The following is a 20705-nucleotide window of genomic DNA, read 5'->3' on the forward strand; positions in this document are numbered from 1 at the left end:
AAAACCTTTAATTCAGTGGGTTTTCGTGTATTCACAAGGTTAAACCGATGGGTGTCTGGCCCTGCTTCTGCTGTTGCTTTCTTTCAACAAAGGAAGAAACAAAGACCAGAGAGGGAATGCAACTTGGCCAGTGTCACCCAGCCAGCCAATAATGGTCAAGATTAGCACCTGAGGGGCGCCTGGGTGGCTCAGTTGGTTAAGGGTCTGCCTTCGGCTCAGGCCACGATCTCAGGGTCCTGGGATTGAGCCCCGCGTCAGGCTCCCTGCTTAGTGGGGAGTCTGCTTCTCTCTCTGCCCCTCCCTCTATGCTCTCCTTCTGTGCTCGCATGTTCTGTCTCTGTGTTTCAGGTAAATAAATACAATCTTTAAAAAAAAATTAGCACCTAATTCCCCAATCTCCACTGAAAACGCTTTTATACTGTCCACAGTAGAGCCCAGGCAGCCAAGCACCCAGAGGTTTCATTCTACCTGCACTCATTAAGTACCTACTATATGCCAGGCCCAGCACCTACAGAGAGAAAGCCTCACCCTCTGACAGGTCACCCCCTAGATGGGAAGGAAATCAGCATTTACAAAGATAGTCACAAGATTGAGACAGGCATGCGGGCCAGGGATGCCCAGAGGAGCCTCCTGGCTGGCTGGGTGGGGATGGAACTGGTCACTGAATGCTTCCTGGAGGAGGTGGTAGTAGCTGGGTTCTGAAGAATGAAGAAGAGTTTGGGGTTCACGGGCAGAAGGCTTCAATGAGAAGAGGCCACAAAAAAGGTGGATCCTGGGCATGTCTATTGGGGTGGGCCAGGGAAGGGCTCTGGACCCTCAGGCAGAGGGGGGCCACCACCTCTTCACAGTGGAATTCCTCAGATCAAGGCCTGGGGCTCACCTACTGTGGCACGAAACATTTAGATTCCCAGGCACGAACCGAGACCCTCTGACTCTAGATCTCCAGAGAGGGGCCCGGGAAGCCGTATTATTATTGCTCTTGTTATTACAGTTTCTCCAGGGGACCTTGATCCCCTGCAGAGTTTGAGGTCCAACACTGCAGGTACTGCTCGTAAGAGGGGGGGGTGTCGGGGGGTTGCAGAATCAGGCACACCAAACAGAACCTGTGAGTCTGTGCATCCATGTCTCAGCTCTGCCCAAGAGCCGGCTGTGTGCCAGGCCTGGATGTGCAGGAGCTGGGGGGAGAAACAAGACCCAGGCTGCACCCTCTGCCAGTTCAATCAAGGAGGCAGCCTTTCCTAAAGTGGGTCCCAGGAACCCCAGTCCTGTAAGTCCCTCCCAGAATAAAGGCTTTGTGAGTCAAGTAGCTCGGAAAACCTGGACCCTTGAGAAGTCCATGAGCTGGTAAAGGCTCTGAGCAGTCCTGCAGTGTGGAAAGCTGGTATTCAGTGGAGAGGCAAGGAAGGCTCAGAAGGAGGGACTGTGTGTGGAGGATCTGAGTAAGGAAGGGTAAAGGCTGGGCTGTCAGGGCATGGACTGGGCCCACAGCCCCCACCCCCCTGGCTGGTCAGACCACATTGGGGAACATGAGTACCTCCAGGCCCCTCCCCTCCACCAGACCACTGACCCTCAGCCTGGCCTGCTGCACTCAGTTGTAACAAGTCTTTTTTGGTTTTTGTTTTTTTTTTTTGTTTGTTTGTGTTTTTTTTTAAGATTTTACTTATTTATTTAAGAGAGAGAGAGCACAAGAGGAGGGAAGGTCAGAGGGAGCAGCAGACTCCCAGCTGAGCAGGGAGCCCGACGCGAGACTTGATCCTGGGACTCCAGAATCATGACCTGAGCCGAAGGGAGATGCTTAAGTGACTGAGCCACCCAGGCGCCCAGATGTATCAAGTCTTAAGCCAAATATTTAACCCATGACTGCTCGAGCATCACCGGCAAAGTGCAGTGTGGATTAGGTGGAGGTCTTTGGCTTGACCCAGCCCCACCTCAGGACCTTGGACCAGCTCCCAAACCAGCCCCTTCACGGGCTGGGCAGTGTGAGGAAAGCACCTTCTGGACCCCTACCCGGGCTGGCCCATTATTCCAGCCAAAGCCCAGCACCAGAAAGGGGACAAAGGATGGGGGTGGAACAGCCAGTCCCAGGAACCTGGTGCTCCTGGCAGAGGATGAAGGAGGGTTCCGTGGGAGCTTCTGGCCAGACAGGCATGGGTTCCAAGTCCAGTGGGGCCATTTGCTGCTTGGACCATCTCAGGCAAGCACCTCCCCCTCGTTTCTCCATTTGTCTACGGGGGATGCCTGCCAAGGCATCATAGTAATTTGACACTTCCTGCACATGCTTCACCAGACATCAGACATGTCCATAGGCAATGCCTCAACAATATCCACACCCTAAGCCCCGGGGGAGGGTTGTGTGCCCCTTTACAGAGAATTTATAGGAAACCAAGGCTCAGAGATGTCAAGGTGCTTGCCCAGCATCATACACCTTGTAAATGGACTCTCTGCTCAGGCAATCTTGCTCCAGAGGCCACTTCATCTAATACTGGGCTCACAGCTACTCACGGGGGTGCTGGGAAAATCACAAGCACACATACAGCAACCACTACCATCACCAGAATAGTATGAGCTTGTATTTACTTTCCACATGCCATGCTCTCCGCTCATTTTTTTTTTTAAGATTTATTTATTTGACAGAGATAGACAGCCAGCGAGAGAGGGAACACAAGCAGGGGGAGTGGGAGAGGCAGAAGCAGGCTCCCAGGGGAGGAGCCTGATGTGGGGCTCGATCCCAGGACTCTGGGATCTCCGCTCATTTCTTAACCTTCATTACAATCCTATGAGGTAGGTGTTGGCCCAGTTGGTCATCTTATTATTGTCCCCACTTAACAGAAGTGGAAATCGAAGACCAGAGAGTTTCAGTAGTTTTCCCAAAGTTACACAGTAATTAAATGTTAGAGCCAGAATTCCAACCCAGGCTGGCCCCCAAGTCCATGCCATTAGCAACCCCATGTGACAATCCTGCAGGGCTCCTAACACATCCTAGGCATGGACTGCCAAGTGCCCTAGACCACAATGGGATACCACTTCTCACTGACAAGGATGGCAATAATCAAAAAGACAGACTGTAACGATTTGGTGACAAGGTTATGCAGTAATCAGAACCCTTACTCATAGAGGGTGGGAACCGTAAAATGGTACAGCTGCTTTGGAAAGCAGTCTGGAAGTTCCTCAAAAAGTTAAACATAAAGTTGACACATGACCCAGTAATTCCACTCCTAAGTATCTACCCAAGAGAAATGAAAACATAGGCCCACACAAAAACTTGAACAAAACACAAATGTTCATAACAGCACTATTTACAACAGCCAAAAAGTGGGAACAACGCAAGTGTTCATCAACCGATGAATGGATAATCAAAATGTGGAGTATCTGTACAATGGACTATCACTCAGCAAAGAAAGGAATGAAGCACTGGCACCTGCTATAACGTGGGTGAACCATAAAACCATTACACCAAGTGAAAGCAGCCAGACACAACAGGTCACATATAGTAGGATTCCATTTACATTAAATATCTAGAATAGACCAATCCAAAGAAGCAGAAGCAGATTAGTAGTGCTGGGGCTGGGGGCAGGACTGGCAACTGAACCCTGAAGGGTATGGGGTGTCTTTTTGGGGGTGATGAAAATGTTCTAAAATTGTTTGTGGTGATAGTTGGGTAATGCTGTAAATATACTTAAAACCATTTAATTGTATACTTTAAATGAGTGAATGGTATGCTATGTGAGTTATATCTCTATAAAGCTGATACCAGAAAGTTGGCAAGTGCCATTTCTAAGTGATAGGGGCTTGTTTCTTCTTCCCCCACCCCCTTGAGCCTTCTTCCTGCCTTCTGTCCTGTTTTCCACGGAGGCTAGACCAGCTCCATGCTACGTCCAGCTGCCTAGAAGATGCTAATTACACACAGAATTGACCCTGTGCTCACCAGTGCTAAGCAAGTCACATATAGATGAATCCCCTTTAATCCTACCACTGCTAAAGTTGCACTGTTCTCCAATTTTACAGATGGGGAAACTGAGGCACTGATTCACTAACTTGGCCACAGTCCCACTGCCAGGAAACAAGGAGAGCTGGGGTTCTAATCCAGGCCTCTGGGGCACAGGCCTAGTACTTTTGCCTTTTGGGTTTGGGGTCCCAAATGAGAGGCCCCACAGGGTTCTGGATTCTGGCCAGGAATGAAGGAACCTGGGCAGGTCAGGAACCTGCAGGGAGTGGGGACAGATCCCAAAAGGACTGGGAACTGGCCTGGCCAGTCCAGCTTTTCGTCTCACTAATAAGACCCACGGGGGCAGCCAGACAGGGCATCAGCCCGACTGATGGAGACCAAGATACAGCCCTTCCCCACCACCCTCATCCAGTCCTGTCCCACCTACAGAGACGACAATCACTGGCAGAGCCAGGAAAGCTGATGCGCCCCCCCACCCTGGCCCGAGACGGGAGGCGGGTCTGAAAAACATGCTAGAAGAGAGGCACACCCGGCCCCCCTCCACTTACTCAGAAGTTTAGCACAGAGGTTCTCACGGCAAGTGGCCTTTGGTACTAGAAGGTGGCTTGGAAGTCATCCAGCCCCACCTGCTCATCACACAGATGAGCAAACCGAGGCCCTCAGAAGCAAAGGGCACCTACCCAAGGTCAGACAGGAGGCAGCTGGTGCCTGAGTCAGACAAGGTTCAAACCTTGGAGGAGCTACTTTATGTTTCTGAACCTCCATTTTACCATCTGTAAAATGGGAATAGTCCATCCCACTTAGTTAAGTGAGGTGGGTGGGGGAGAGGCCAGGGGCACTTCTAGAAACACCTGAATTGAGTTTCAAAGACCACTTCGGGGGTCAAGGACTGAGCTGGAGGTTCAGGGCAGCGTCTGGAGTCCCAACAGCAGATTAGAGATCATTTAGGTTCACAAGTGGAAAGTCCATGGTGTCACCATGCCTAACTAGTGCGGGGCACGTAGGAGACATCCAACAAATACTGTTGGGTGAAGGACCTAGAATTTCCCTGCGCATTGTAGGGGCCTCACACGTGTTGAGGATGACCGCTCATTCACACAACACGTATTCATTGCACTTGTAGTCCCCGCAGGGGGTACCATTCACAATGCACCTGAGCCCTTATGTGGCTCCCCGAGCTGTGTGTGGGGTTCTGCCTGTGGGCTCCTGCTTGCCAGGGGTGCTTGGTCCTGTAAAAGAGGTGTCTTCTGAAAATCAGTAAGTTCACAGTGGAGAGGACAGAAGGTTCACATCCCCAGGGGGGGAAGACATATCAACACGGCGGAACACCTGATACCAGGGACCAAGGAGGACGCAAGATGGCCTCCCTGGAACCCTTCTGAGTATATGACCTCCATATCACGGCTAGGAGCCAGAAGACAAGCAGGAATCGAGGGACAGTCTACAGAACACCTGACCAGCCCTCTTCAGAGGTGTCAAGGTCACGAAAGATAAGACTGAGTTACCCTCAGCCTGGAGGAGCCTGAGAAGACGGGACCACTGAATGCGACGTGGGGTCCTGGATCAGAAAAAGGACATTAGGGAAAAACTGGGGAATTAGAAACAAGTTTATAGTTTAAACAAGTTTAAAGTTTCCTTCCAGATTTCTGGGTTTTCCAGCAAACCCCTACAGGACATTTTGGTGATGGGAATGGCATCTAGGACACCCACCTGTGGACAGGCAGAGAGGAGATGGGGCGCCGTGACCCAAGACCCCACCTGGTAGAAGCTGGTGGAACTCGGGACTCGCTGTCCCCACGACGGCCCCCTCGGCCCAGCCCAGCCCAGGTGCTGCTGTGTGGGTTGCACAAGCCAGGTTGGAGGGGTCACAGGCAGATTTGGGCCCGTTTCTCCAGAGAATCAGCCCTCATTTTCTTCTCCTGGGCTGAGGAAGCCAGGGTCTCGCATGGGCCCAGGAGGCCCAGGGTCCTGTCCAAGGTATGCCAAAAAACCCTGTTTACATGGCCCCATCTGCATATGAGACTGTAGGCATGAGGGAAAAATGGGGTGCAGGCCGCCCAGGGGCTGCCTGGCATCTCATCAGAGCCCTAGGCTGGGCTTGAGGACACACTAAGGGACAAACAAGGGCCTTTTGGGTTTGAGCCTGCAGGCGCCAGCCTGGAACAGGTGCCTCTTTGTGTCGCAGGATATTCTCGGAGCCCTGGAACCGCAGGGAGAGAGCCTGAGAGCTTTCAATGGCATCAGGTACCCCATTCTATCACCAGGAGTTAGAAACTCAATAACCACAGTCCAACCCACTCTGCTGGTGGCCACTCAAGCCCGGGAGGTCAGCAGCAATGTGGGGAGCTGGTCAGCGGGCCAGCAGGGGTGCCGTCCAGACTAGTGGGGACAGAGGTGGCATCTGCCAGCTAGACACCACAGATGGAGTATGTGGGCAGGAAAAGAGAACACAGGCATCTCAGGGGACCCTCACCCACCCCCATCCTGCTGCCCACCTCTTCCTGCTTTAATTTTGTGCAGGTGCTCCTTGCCCTTTTCCCCAGCCGGAGGGGCAGTGTGGCCTGATGGTCAAGCACCCAGACAGAAGGCAGCTGGCCCGCATTTGAATCCTGACTCAGTCCTTTCTAAGCTGTGAATTCCTTAGCCTCTTTGAGCCTCAGTTTCCCCATCTGTCAGTCACAATATGCATGCCACAGGGCTTGGCCAGGGCTTACATAAGAGCGCGCTGCTGTATGGGAGAGCCCAGGCTCTCTGGTTCCACGTGGGGTCACTATCCAGGGATCCGGGCTCCTTTTAAGGAAATGATAAAAGCCAGCAGCTGAGGCCTGATGGCAGAACCCACTGGCATTGGCGAGCTCAAAAAAAAAAAAAAAAAAAAGAAAAAGAAAAAGACCCCAGGCCACCACACCATTCACACTGATCCTCACACAAGCCAAGACTTGCTCTGACTTCTTCCTGCGGCTGTCGCCTCGCCCAGGCATGGGAAATTTGCAAGTAACGTCAATATTTGGAAACGTCTCCTCCAATCCCTGCAGGGAGAGGCTGGTGTACATACATAGGTAGTGAGGCTGCTGGGAGGACTCGGATCCCAGGCCTGGTCTTGGGTTTGGGCTTAGAACCAGGTTTGGGATTTGAAGGCTATGGTGTGTTTCCACCGCAGGATTTCGGCTGTCCTGGGAACTCTCCCCCATCTGTAGGAGGGAAACCGCAGAGCGGGAGGGCAGGAAGGGCAGGGAGGGCCCGTCTACCTGGCTGTCCAGGCAGAGCCCCAGAACCGCCCCAGATCCCTGCCTTTCCCTTCCCCGGTTCCACCTGGGAGCAGAGCTCCTGTGCCTCCATCCTCCCTTTGCCCTAAGGTCTCAACCTGATCAAGGTTGCTACCTCTCACCTGGACCAGTGCAACAGCCACCCCCAACTGTCTCCTCGTGCCCAGACCCTCGCTGCCCCCAGGCAGCTTCCGCACATTTCAACAATGCAACCTGATCTTACCGCTTTCTGGCCTCCAACTTGCCAGGGCTCCCAAATGCTCTGAGAATAGAGCTCACACTCCTGCCCATGGCCCACAGGACCCCCAGACCTCACCCCCATGCCCAGTCTTTTCTGCCTCAGGGCCCTTCTACCAGCTGGGACTCGGGGTGGGTCTCTGTGTGTGAATCACCTCCAGGACCACCCCGGCTAAGACTTGGCTTAGTAACTGCATGCCCAGCTGACCCACTCAGTCTATCTCCTTCCCAAGCTCAGCAGCCACCGGAAGGACCTGCTTCCCAGCCTCCTACCTCCAGGAGAGACCCAGGCCCTCCAGGACACCACGATGGCCAACCCTCCAGCTAGCAGCGAGAGCCCCCCCTTGCTGCCTTCAGCTCTCCGTGCCCAAGTCATGCTGAACCAGTTGGGCCATTTTCCTTTCTCTCCTGCCTGCAGGGAGGGAAACTGAGTCATCCTGGCACAGGGAAAGAACACAGGGGCTGGTGTTGCTTTGACCTGGGCAGGCTCCTTAGCCTCTCTCTGCCTATTTGCTCGCCTGTGAAATGGTGATAAGAATCTGTCCCACCCCAGAGGGTTGAGACAATTCAGGAGATAATCCTTGTAAACCACTTTGGATGTGGCAGTCACATGGCCAAGGCTCAGGACTGCGCCAACGTGACGCTCATCCCAGCAACAGTGCAATGAGCTGCGCCGGTGTCTGGCGTAACCAAACGTGCGGTTTCTCCTACCGACCTTAAGGTCCTCATCCATAAATAGGGTTATGGTGTCTACTTGGGGAGTGGCAAACAAAATGACACATTTCATAGGTGGGAAACGTCCCCAAGTGGGGGCTCATACTATGTCGCTTTGCGTTCAAGGCCACAGCTGTCCCGTAGAAAGAGGCTGTAAGCCACGTTCGCGGTTTAAATTTTTCCAGCAGCCACATGAAAAAAGTCAAAAGAAACAGGTGAACTTAATTTTTACACGCTATGTTATTTAACTTAATATAGCTAAGAAATTATTTTGACAGGTAGTTGACAGAACATTATTAATGCGATATTTTACGTTCCTTTTTCATATTATGTCTTCTGAAGCCTGGCATGTAGTTTTAACTTACAGCACATCTCAGCTTGCTCCAAGCACACCTCACGTACCTCGTGGTTCCCAAGTAGAACGGCGCAGTTTTACGGGATTCTGTGGCTTCCGGCCACTTTGCTCTAAGCCCATCGGTTCTGCCACAATAAAGGCAATGGATGCTCAGAGTATCTAGTGGTCCTGCTCAGAACCTGGTACCTAGGGACCCTCAATAAATGATCATCTCTTTTGCTCTCTGCTACTCTCCCACCAGACCTACACAGGTTGTCCAGACACCTGCCCCAAGGCCAGGTCTGGTTTACAGATTCCTGGCTGCCTGACTTCAAAACATTCCAGGGCTCTCAGCTGCACCCAGCAGAGCATGGTACCTGGGTGCAGAGGGCCGGGGCACGTAAACCACAGCCCAAAGCCCTTTCCCAGGCCCCAAGAGCTGCAACATCTTTGCCCACAGGGCAGAGCCAGGGGCATTTGGCTCGCTCCCCGCCATCCCTCCATTCAGGCTGGGAGAACAGCCTCTTTCCTGCCCTGGCCTCTTTCAGGACCTGCCAGTCTGGGGCAGAGATCACACCCCCAGAGGGGTGCTGCAGCCCTGCCATAAGACCCTGTCCCCAGCTGTCCCTGCCTGCCTAGAACTGCTCTGTCCCCCAACAGTCATAACTCAACTTTCTCTGTGTGTACAGACAGGAAGTGGTGGGCACAAGTCTCCTCTAGTGGGAACTGCCCTTCCTCCTCGGCCTGGACCACCTAGCCTTCCAGGCCTGAGTCAGTCCCCACGTTGCCCTTGATCACGTTTACCGTCCCTCCCTTTGGGGGTTAATTCTGTTTCATTGGGTGTGCACGGGAGCAGGGTAAGGGTGGGCAGAAGCCGTCAGCTTTGGAATGTCTGGAATGCATAGGAGTGCACACCTCTCCCAAGAACCAGCCTCACCCTTCCCAGAGCCCAGAACAGGGGCCTGGCTGCCTGCTGGCCAGGGTCATCCTCTTCTAGGTCCTGCCTGCCTCTAGGGCCAGCCAGGGCAGGAGCAGCTCTCTGGGGACATCCAGACCTGCTGGGAGGCTTACCTCTGGTGCTAGGTGGACCTCCGCCCCCATTTTCTTTTGTCCCTCCCTCCCAGACATCTGTCCTGTCCCAGACACAAAGGCACACACAGTAGGCACTCAGGAAATGATTGCTAAACACTGAGAGCACCTGCTAGGTACCTATCACCCCCTCAGCCCCTTCACAAGATCCACTGAAATCTTGCAGTCCTGGGAGAAAGGTACCCTTACAGTCATTGGGCACTTCTTTTTTAAGATTTTGGTTTTAAGTAATCTCTACACCCAATGTGGGGCTCGAACTCACAACCTTGAGATCAAGAGGTCCCACACTACACCAACTGAGCCAGCCAGGTGCCCCCAATGGGCACTTTTCTTAATCCTGCCTATTAGACTATAAACTTTTGGACAATAAGGACGTACTCATCTTTTTTTTTTTTTTTTTTAAGATTTATTTATTTGTTCTAGAGAGAGAAAGAGAGCCCAAGTGGGAGAGGGAGAGAGAATCTGAAGCAGACTCCACACTGAGCACAGAGCCTGACCTGGGGCTGGATCTCACTGATCACACGACCACGAGATCATGACCTGAGCTAAAACCAAGAGTCGGCTCCTCAACCAACTGAGCCACCCAGGCGCCCCAGGATGCACTCATCTTTCAGGGGGCTCTTTGTTGCCCTTAATTCCAGACCCTGCATGGGTTTGGGGCTCAATAAATAGGTATTGAACTGAGCAGACTTTTGAAAGCATGGCCCCAATTCCTATCCCATTTTCCAGATGAAGACAACTGCAGCTTAGAGGGGATGAGAAACGCACCCAGGGTCACACAGCTGGGAAGTGGTGGTGCCAGGATTGGAACAGGCTCCAGAGCCACCTTCTCAGAACAAGGGTGACATTAATACCAATCCACAAAATGACAGGGAGACACTGGGGAGACAGGACGAAGCAGCAAGGCGTTCGCCACTCAGGGGAGGCCCAGTGATTTACATCTTGCTGGCATCTGCCTGGGTACAATTTATCCCAGTAGTTGAGTAATAGTGGTGGCAAGTGACTCAGCTGTTTTCCTAAGATGCCACCATGAGGGGATCCCTATCTGTCCCTCTGAGCAGGCCTTTTGGGGAAAGGAATCAGCACAGAGCGAACACCTCCCCGGGCTGTACCCTGCCCCAACGCCTGACACATGTTTCCACTTTGATCCTCATAACCACCCCTGCAGGTTGGTACTATTATTGCTCCCAGGGAACAGACTGAAGCTGGGAGGGGGTGCAACTTGCCTGGGGCCACTGGACTAGTGCCTGCTGTCACCCCGGCCATTTTCTAGATAGTCACTGCCGAAAAAACTTTCACCCCCACCCCCAACTCCTTGTCATCTTTCTGCCCCTCTTACAGGCCCTGGGGACAGCCGCTTCTCCATTACCAACCCCTGAGACAGGAGTTGTTAACATGCTATCAAACGTCTGCTCAATCCAACACTTGTTTATTGAACTCCAAACCTATGCAGGGCCTGGAATTAAGGGCACCCTCCCCCAAAGATAGGTAAATCCAAAGGTTTATTTTTTTAAAGATTTTATTTATTTATTTATTTAGTCAGTTAGTTAGTTATTTGATGGGGGGAGCGGCTCAAGCACAAGCAGACGGAGCAACAGGCAGAGAAAAGAGGGAGAAGCAGACTCCTTGCTGAGCAGGGAGCCCGACATGGGACTTGATCCCAGGACCCCAGGGTCATGTCCAAAGGCAGAGCCAAAGGCAGACACCCAACCAAATGAGCCACCCAGGCACCCAAAGGTTTATAACCTAGTAAGTAGGATGAAGAAAAACACCCCAATGACTATAATTGCAAAGATTCAGATTGCCTGGGTTAGGGTATTTTCATCCACTCTGTCCCCATTCAGGCTTTATACCCTAACTTAATTGTGAAAATATAGTTTGACCCAATAAAATGCAGGAAAAGAGCCAAAAAGAAACACAAGAGAGGGGCGCCTGGGTGGCACAGCGGTTAAGCGTCTGCCTTCAGCTCAGGGCATGATCCTGGCGTTACGGGATCGAGCCCCACATCAGGCTCCTCTGCTGTGAGCCTGCTTCTTCCTCTCCCCCTCCCCCTGCTTGTGTTCCCTCTCTCGCTGGCTGTCTCTATCCTGTCGAATAAATAAATAAAATCTAAAAAAAAAAAAAAAAAAGAAGAAACACAAGAGAAAGCATGATAAATAGGAAACACAAGCTAACATGGCAGGGGAAGGTCCAAACACATCAGTTATTACAATAAACATAAATGAGTCAAACTCTTCTGTTAAAAGAGAAGACTCTCAGGTGAGAATACAAACACAACATGAAAGCCAGCTCTGTGCCCTTTTATAAGACACATACCTGAAACAGAATGATACAGGAACGCTGAGAGTAAAGGAATATGGCACAAAAGATCAGGCAGCTGCTACAGCAAAGGGAAAGCAAAGTGTGTGCACCTCAAGGACAAGACGGATCAAAGTAATCAGTGTAAATGTGGGGTTCACACCCCTGGCTACATATCCAAAGACTGAAGCGTGGGCCCCAGCCCAGAGATTCTGACTTAATCGGTCTGTGACAGGGCCTGGACATCACTTTTAAACTCCCCAGACAAGTCTGACGTGCAGCCAGGGCTGGGAACCCAGAAACGAATCACGGTAATGTGTCACAGGGTTTAGGGGAGAAGATTGAGGAGGAATCCCCAGATCTTTACAGGAAGGAAGTCTTGTAAGAAAGCAGTACACAGGAAGCATCCAGTAAATACCAGATTGATTGGTGAATTGACTGATACTCTCCTTACTAGAAACTTCCATGGTAATTAGACAGTAAAATCCTACACACCCAGCTATTAATCCTGGGGAAGTACATCCTAAACAGAGAAGATTGCTGGTATAGTAACTACAGATCCGTTTCACCGCCTAATCTTCCGCCCAGGAAAGCCCAGGAAAGCCACCCTACCTCCAGGCCCATGTCAGGCGTGTGCTCTCAGGCTCTCCTTACCCACACGCAGAAGTTCAAGCTGCCTTGGGTAACACCAGGGCTAATCTTAAAAGATTTTTGCAAGGTTTAAACGGGGCGCAAGCCAATCTCGGTGCCCCCAGGTGTCAGGACGTCATTCTGGATTCAAGACCAGGAGTGTCAGGCTCCATATGTTAAGCACCTATTACGTCCCTGGTGCTGCACACCCATTCTCTCCAGTATTCTCCACCACCTCACACTCCTCCAATTCACAGATTCAAGAGAGACCTGCCGCCACTGTTTACTGAGTGCTACGTGTGGCTGGAACTGTTCTTAGGGGGATGGGAGTCATTGCACAGCACTCAAAGTCACTGCCCTCCTTAAGCCCAGAGAAGGGTGGGAATGTGGCTGCAGCACAGCTGACAAGTGGCACAGCTGGGCCCGAAGGGCGGGTCTGCAACTCCCAAACTCAGGCTCTTTCTACTTCACCCAGCATGCCCTCTGTTCCTGCCCCTGGGCCTCGGCTGCCCCCTCAGCAACAGTGGGGTTTGGTTGCCCATTTTATACTTGAAAAGTCAAGCCCCTGATCTGGGGCTGCAGGACTGAGACCTCTCAGCTCCTGGCACAAACTCAGAATCCTTCCTCAACTTTCAGTTGGAACCACTATGTCCCCAAGCCCAGGACGGAGAAGTAAAAACCAGAAAAGCTATGAATCTGAAATCCGAGCCCAGGCCGCTGGGGCAGCAAGGAATTCTACACATGACAGTTTTCTTGCAGCCATGCAGCCTTCTGGGGTCAGCGGGCACAGATGGAGCTGCTGGCCAGGGGGCAGCTGGTGTGCAGTTATAAGACCTAACAAACCCTTCGCCCGGGAAAGGGGGGTTCAGGTGGCCAGCTGGGACACTCTGGTGGCCAGCGTGCCCGCTCCCAGCTCAGAACGCCCGTGTGAAAGCAATTCAGAGTCTCTGGGCAGGCTACTGAAACTCTGAGCCCCACCTGAAAGAGAGAGATCAGGGTAGTATTACCCAAGAAACGCAACAAAATCATAATTTAGGGGAGCCACTCCAAGCCAGGACTCAACCTTGAGCCTCTTGTATGTTCATACAAGTACCAGTACCCCTGCTGCCTTCCTGAGACTTTCCATCTGTGTCTCCTGATCCCAAACCGTCCTGCTTGCCTTCCAGTCGTGCTTGTCTGGCCTCAGGACCTGTCTGTCCCGGGCTCCCCTCCTCTTTCTCCCCAAGGCTGCTTCTCCCACTACTGACTGGACTCTGAGACACAGAACACCAGGCTCCCTTCCGGGCTCCAGCGCACGCTGTCCCTGCTGCCAGCTCTCCTTGCCCATCCCCCTCCTCACTTTAAAAGACCTGAAAACTCACGATCTAGCTCAAGCATGCAGAAAAGTCCAGGAAAGAATCCTACCACCAAGACTTGGCTGATGTTCCCATGCTGCCATATTTGCTGTGGATTTTGTTGACAAAGAAATATAATGTTATCGTTCATTATCCCTTCCGCCCCCTCCTCTGGGGGAGGGTAATTCGGGAGCTGCTGGTTTCCTCCTAAGCCCATTTCAGGCTTTCCACTACATCCTTGTGTCTGCCTCCAGAAACATCGTATTGCTTTGTACGAATGTTTTTTAAAACATACATAAATGTACTCTGTCTCCTTCATTAACTTTGTTCACCAATGACTTTTCAGGCTTATGAGCATGGATGCCTGCCTACCCCGCCTCCTGCCCCTCCGGGCTCGCTTCATCCACCCACCTCCCACAGGTCCTCCAGGAGCCCTCTGCCAGCTCTGGGCCCCGCGGCCTCCACTGTCTCAGCACTTACCACCCTGCATCGCTGCTGCCTGTTTACTGAGCACACAGAAGGTGGCTGGATGAAGACAGGGGTCAGTGGCACTCTCTGTTCAGGCCCTCACATTCTGCCCCCCCCAACCCCCGCCCCCACCTTCCTGGTCAGTGTGTGTGTGTGTGTGTGTGTGTGTGTGTGTGTGTCCCCGCACCAGTGTGTGTTTTGTGAGGGATTTAAGGAGGGAGAGAATCTTAGCAGTCCTCCATGGCTCACCCTCATTCGTTCATTCATTCATTCATGCATTTATTCAGCGCATATGCTATACCAGCCAGTCTCTTGGTGGGGAGAAATCCATCACCATCTGGTCAAAGGGTTAGAGTCAAATGGCTACTGGGATAAGGACCAAGGAGATGGGCAAGACAAGAGGTTAGAGAGGGCCTAAGGAACAGAGACCAACCAAGAAAGACGAAAAGAAATGAGCCAAGAGGGGTGGGAAGAGCATTCCAGGCAGGAGGAACAGTATGGGCCAAGGCCACGTGGTCGGATGCAATGTGGAAAGGACAGGGTGAGGGGCACACCTGTGCAGGGCTGCAGCAACCAGGGCCTGAGAGCAAAGGGAACCCAGGGGCAAGGGCTAAGCAGCAGGGGACAGGATCGGATTTGCATCTTGCAAAGAGTTCCCCGGCAGCCATGGGGAGAAAGGACTAAGGTGTCAGGGTGGAAGCAGGAACTGTGAAGAGGCTACTGCAAGTATGCAGGCAAGAGGGCATGGGCTGCTAGCTAGGCAAGGATAAGCAAGGCAAACCAGAGGACAATGCAGGGCTGGCCTCTGCAGACAGCAACCTCCTGCCTGGGGCACCAGGGGCCTCCCTTCCCAGGCTCAGGAGGCTGAAACACAGAAGGCCCACCAAAAGCAGAGAGAACAAAGACCAGAGGCCATTTCCCTTTTCCCCCTCCAGAGACAGGCTGGGGCAGGCAAGCCAGGAGAGTGGCAGGTGGCCCTGCATGGAGTAGAAGGGAGCTGGGAAGCCCAGGCCCTCCTCCCTTGACAAGGAGACTTGGAATGCTCTTAAAGGCAGTTTCTCCCCAATGCCCAGGCCCCTCTGGGTGCCTCTCACCCTCCTTAGGGTATTGCCTAAATGGTATGAATTGAGCTAAGGCTCTCCCCCCAAAACTTCCTGTCCCCAGATGATTGCCCCTGACAAGCTTGAAATGCCACCATTAGCAGCCATTCTAAAGGTTCAGTGCTGTTCCGTTCTGAATCTAATTTATCAGGTCTTCCCTCTGCCAAGAGGAGAACTGGGCAAGTGAGGGCAAAGCCAGAGAGAGGGGAAGCAGACAGGATTGCTGGGGCGGAGTCAGGGAATACAAAAGCCAGTGACTCCACCATCTGGCCTGGGGCAGTCCCTGGAGACAGCTGCCACCAGACCCAGGTGTGGGTGGGAAGACCTAGTTTCCCTTCCCAAGGGCTCCTGGGCCACCAGCATCGGCCACCTGTGAGCTATGAGCCTGAGGTGAGTGCCTTTACTCTTGGCCTCAGTGTTACCCTCTGTGAAATGAGACACCAACACCAGCCTGGCTGGCAGGGTGTCGGAATAAGACGCCGCCGCAAACAAGGCCGTGCTGGGCACACAGCAGGTGCTTGAGAAATAGCTCGGTGGATCACTCCAGTCCAAGTCCCCCATGTGGTGGGAGGTGGGCTTTGATGCAGAACCCTCCCCAAATTGTTCAGGCCTTCTGGCTGTCACTGATCAAAGCACAGGTGTATCTCCATGGATCTACTTAAGGTGGGGGCCCCATGAATGTTGAGGTGAATGGATGAGAGTCGGCTGATGTCCTGCCCCACCCGGGAAGAGAAGGCCAGCTGCCTGGTCAGCTCTGAGCTGAACACTATCCTTACCCTTAATAGTGTGTGCTTATTGGTACCGGCTGCTAGAGTTTACTGAGCAATCACTGCTGAGCCGGGTCTGGGGATGGGCACCCAGCAACCTCACCAGCTGGGGGTTGCTATCATCACTCCCATTTCGTAGAAGAATAATCTAAGACTCAGAGATGTTAAGTGACCTGCCCAAGGTCACACAGTCAGGCGAGGCAAAGAGAGGGCTTGAACTCACACCTGGCTGACATCAGACTCTGTGCTCTTAACCACCAAAAGGCACGGGGTACCCTAGCCGGCTTCCAAGAGGGCAGGCACCCTTTTAACCAGCCCTTAAAGCCTTGGGTCCGACCTCCCACACAGGGTCCTCCTCATTAAGACGGGGCAATTCCGCAGGAAGCAACCCAGGTGAGGTTGAGAGGTGAGGCCAAGCTGCTGGGTGCTTGCTGGGACCCAGGTCTGGGTGGAGGGGCAAAATTAGTCCCATTTTACAGACAAGGAAGCTGAGGCTCTGTGAGGCCAAATTTCTTTGCCAAAATCAAAGGGAGGCAGAATTCAACATAACCCCAGAGCTGGATTTTAACCATTCCACTCCTCCTCATGACAGGTTGGACACCTTCCCAGGCAGTCCTGCCTGATCTCCTAGGTCTCCACCCTAAACCCTGACAGCTCTTACTTCAGACCAGTCAGGGGCACCAGAGCTGATGGGCTAGAGACCTCGTCTATCAAGCTCTATGTTCCACCACCAGGACACAGTCCTGTAACCTTGCTAGTAACTAAGCATAACTCCATCAAGTACAAGGAGATTGTCAGTGTCTCCTCCACCCCCCAGGAGCAGGGGCCCTGGAGTTGTGCAGTGCACAGCCTGTCCTTCAGCATCCAGTTCAATCCCAGGCACATGGTAGGTGCATTATCTGCATTTGTTCAATAGTTATAATCATCCTAGCTGCCATAGACTGAGACCTTCTAGAACTCTCAACTCCTTCCCTGTGTTATTTCATTTAATCTTCATGCCAACAATATCATCCAGCAGGAACTATGCTTACACTTATTCTACAGGGGAGGAAACACCAGCTCAGAGGCCAAGCAGCTCACCCTGGGTTCCATAACCAGGAAGGGGCAGCCGGTAGGGGTTGTACTCTCAGCCATAGTTCAGGGTTCAGGACGGTGGGGGCAAGTCCCCTCCAGACCTTCCCTGCTGGGCTGGACGCCAGTGCTCATCCTCGGTGACTGGCACTGTCAGGCCTGACCCTGTCATTAGCTCAGGTGTGAACATCAGCTCCCACACCTGTTATTAGGAACCAGGGTGACAGGAGCAGCGGGGTTCACCTGTCCTGGCCCTCCCCAGTTTCAGATGCTAAAAGGCGGACAAACAGGGAGGGGCGGTTTTCTCCACAGGGCTCTTCTGTGGCTGCCTGGCTTCTGGGTCCCGGGTCCCCTCCGCTGAAGGCAGTGATGCTGACCCTCTGTCTGGGTACTTTCTGTGTGCTAGGGGCATTCTGTCCAGTGTCACATTTGCTCTCCCCAGGACCTCATGCTGGAGACATGTATTTGCACCATGCCTACTTTGCGGATGAGGAAGCTGAGGCTCAGAGCAATTCCCTGACGTGCCTACAGCAAATGTGGCAAAGCCGGAATCAGAAGGGAGGCATTCTGCTCTCGGGGAGAGCTCCCACCCACCTCGCCATGCTGGCAACCCCACCCTCCCTCAGACAAAGGAGGCCCCCCCAAAACTCAGGGTGAAAGATTGAGGGTCAGTGCCCCCACGACCAGTGATCGTATCTTAGGGCTACAAGGAGAGTGCTAGGTACCAGGTGACCCTCGGAAGATGCTTGCTGTGAGAACGGGGCAAGACGCTGTCCCCCAACCCACAACCCAGTCCATGAACTTGTCTCAACCAAGGGGAAGGGGCAGGGGGATGCACTGGTCTGATGAGATCAGGTAGGGAAGCACCTGGCTCCTACTCAGGACTGCGTCTGTGCCAGGCCATGGAGCCCGAAGGAAGAGTCACTCATCCCATCCTGGGGAGAGAATCGGGAAGGCTTCCTGGAGAAAAAAACCTCAAAGCTGAGATCTGAGATCAATAGCTGTCAGCCAAGGGCAGAGGGTGGCTGTCTTAGGCCAGAAGTGTGCAGGGAGGGGAAAGGGGGCAGGAGAGGGGTACAGCCTGAGTTCTTGCCACCCTAGGCCCTTGGAGTCCATGCAGCTATAAAGGATGGGAATTCCTTCCTTCCTATCCTCTGTTGGGAAAGCCAAGACCCTCCCAGCTCGTATGATTTCATCATAACCTTGTTAAGTCCAACCTTCTGTTAGGGGGACCAGATAGAGAGCTGGAGGGATTCAAGTCTGGAGGGATGGGGGAGGTAGAGGGCAGGGTGAGGCCTGGCCCATCTCCTGGTGTGTGGGCGTGTGCATGTGTGAAGGACTGGAGGGGCCCGAGTCTTGGTGGGGAGAGAACAGAACAGTCCTCCGTGGCTGGCATAGAGTATGCGATTGTGCAATGCTCCAGGGAGCAGCTCAGGGACTGGACTGGACCCCAGCTAGGTTTGAGAGCCAGCTGGACTCAGCCACAGAGGAACACCATTCAGGGCCCTGCCCAATCTCTGGGGTTGTGAAAGCCTGGGGAGGCTGCGGAGGGGGGTACTTTGGAGGGGAAAATAAATGCCTCTGAGCTTGAAACAGTCCAAAGGAGAGATGGGGGACCCTGAAATCACAGGGCAGTGCAGTTTCTTTAAAAGCTAGAACTCACACTAATGGAGTGCCCCCCGCCTGCCTGCACCTGTCTGAGGGGTCTGCCTGGGCTGGACCACCGGAGTGCCATGAGGGCCCTGGCCAGAGTCTTCTCACCTTCTTCTGGGCCTGTACGGGAGTGAGGATCACTGTGAGAGCGTGTTAGGGTGTATACTCCCAGGCAGGTGGGCAGTGCAATTCGCTGAGTCTCTCACCTGAATGAAGCTTCGTAAAGTGCACCCTCCTAGCCAGGAGCCCCCACCTCATATTTGCAAGGGTCATAGTCCCACCCCTTCCCTCAATCTCAGGATCTCCAAGAGGCTTCCCTAAACCGGTTATTAAATGAATACATTAGGCTTATCAAAACGGACGTGGGCTGCCCTCTCAACGCAAACACATCAAGACATGTCATTCCCTTCCCAGGCCGCCCTGGGAACCTGGGGCTCAGACACGCCGCCAGTTTCTGGGCTGGGGCACACCCCTGGGAAGTCATGCAGTGAGAAGAAGGCTCCGATGACGCCCAGCCACCGCGCAAACCCCGGCATGGGAAAGGGGGGTGCCTCAGCCTGTGCCCCCCACCCACCGACCCCACACACACCCATGGGTTTTTCTTGGTGAAGCTCTGGAGGGCAGGTTGGCAGGTACCGGGAAAAGCGGCCACAGGTGGTACACAGACCACCGCCCCTCCACGCACCACCCTCACCTGTAGCCCCACCAAGCCAGGAGCACCTGCGCGCTCTCCAAGAAGCGCTGGCGAGAGCCCCCCACCCCCGCCCAGCTCAGTTTCCCTTCCCCCGTGAGCCCCTGGACGAAACTTCCTGAGTCCCCTGCGGCGCCCCCGCCTTGGGTGTAGCGTCCTCCCGACACACCACTGTCCACCCCTGCGGTGCTTCCCGTCTCAGGAGAACCCCCAGCGTAAGGGCGACCCCGGGACACAGAAGTCCCCTGTACTTCCAGCTCAGTTCTCCGCCCTCTAGGTGACCAGGTTAATGCTCCCTGGCTCCTACAACTCTCCAGTGCCCAGTATCATGTTTCTCCTCGGTCGCCCCCAGCCCATCCCCATTTCCACCCCGGCAGTGCTTGCCAGCTCAAGGGTGTCCCTCGGGAGACGCGTTCCCGCCTGCCGCGCACGCCCGGCTCAGCTCCCCGCCCCCTGGGCCATGCTTTCGGGGGCCCCCTGCAGCTCTCCGGGCCAGGCCGTTCCCCCCACGCTCCGGGCTATGTTTCCCCGCCTAGGGCGCCCCTCAGCGCGCTGGTTTCCCGCGGGCGTCCCGGGCGCGGCGTGTGGCGCCTGCTCACCTCCGGGTCTGCACGGTGGGGCTGTATTTGCCTTTGTTTCTCTTCCTGAAGAGCGAGTTCATGGTGGCGCTCGGGGTGCGCGGGCGGGGGCGGCGGGTCGCGGCGCCGGGCTGGCACTGGGAGGCGGGCGGGCCCGGCGCGCACTGAGGGGCGGGCAGCGGACGCAGGTGAGCGAGCGGCGGCGCAGCAACCCCTAGTGCAGCGCGGCGACGGCGGCGACCGGTCACTACTCACGGGGGGCGGGGCGCCCGCCGGCCTCCGGCTCTCCCAGCCGCTCCCGGAGAAGGTGGTGCTTACCTTCCCGGAGGAGGGGCCACGGGAAGGGCGGGGCTTCCAGGCCCCTTGGGCGCCCGCCCTAGGCCTGGTCCGACCGAGTGGAGTGTCCAGCCTAGGCTGGGGTTGGGACACCGAGACCTGCTGGGACACGGCCCACCCTCCCCGGCCTCCGCACTCTAGTGACTGGCAGGTGGGCCGGGGCGCACAGGCCGCTTTCCCGGGCACACCCAGC

At 54.1% G+C, this 20705-nt stretch overlaps 1 protein-coding gene across 3 annotated transcripts in view; it reads right to left on the reverse strand.

The window, feature by feature from the left end:
- Positions 1–20447, reverse strand: part of PPL (periplakin) — a 43454-nt gene extending 23007 nt beyond the window's left edge. For 2 of the 3 annotated variants that reach the window (XM_026520377.4, XM_026520379.4), the window contains exon 1: positions 20198–20446. In XM_026520377.4, coding sequence (XP_026376162.2) covers positions 20198–20259 — 62 coding nt within the window. In that variant the 5' untranslated portion in view covers positions 20260–20446. Of the gene's footprint in view, positions 1–20197 lie in introns of all 3 variants that reach the window. The other variant, XM_057315091.1, reaches the window with a different exon arrangement.
- Between the last annotated feature and the right edge of the window lie 258 nt (positions 20448–20705).

This window comes from Ursus arctos, unplaced genomic scaffold (assembly GCF_023065955.2).
Source record: "Ursus arctos isolate Adak ecotype North America unplaced genomic scaffold, UrsArc2.0 scaffold_2, whole genome shotgun sequence".
NCBI lineage: Eukaryota > Metazoa > Chordata > Mammalia > Carnivora > Ursidae > Ursus > Ursus arctos.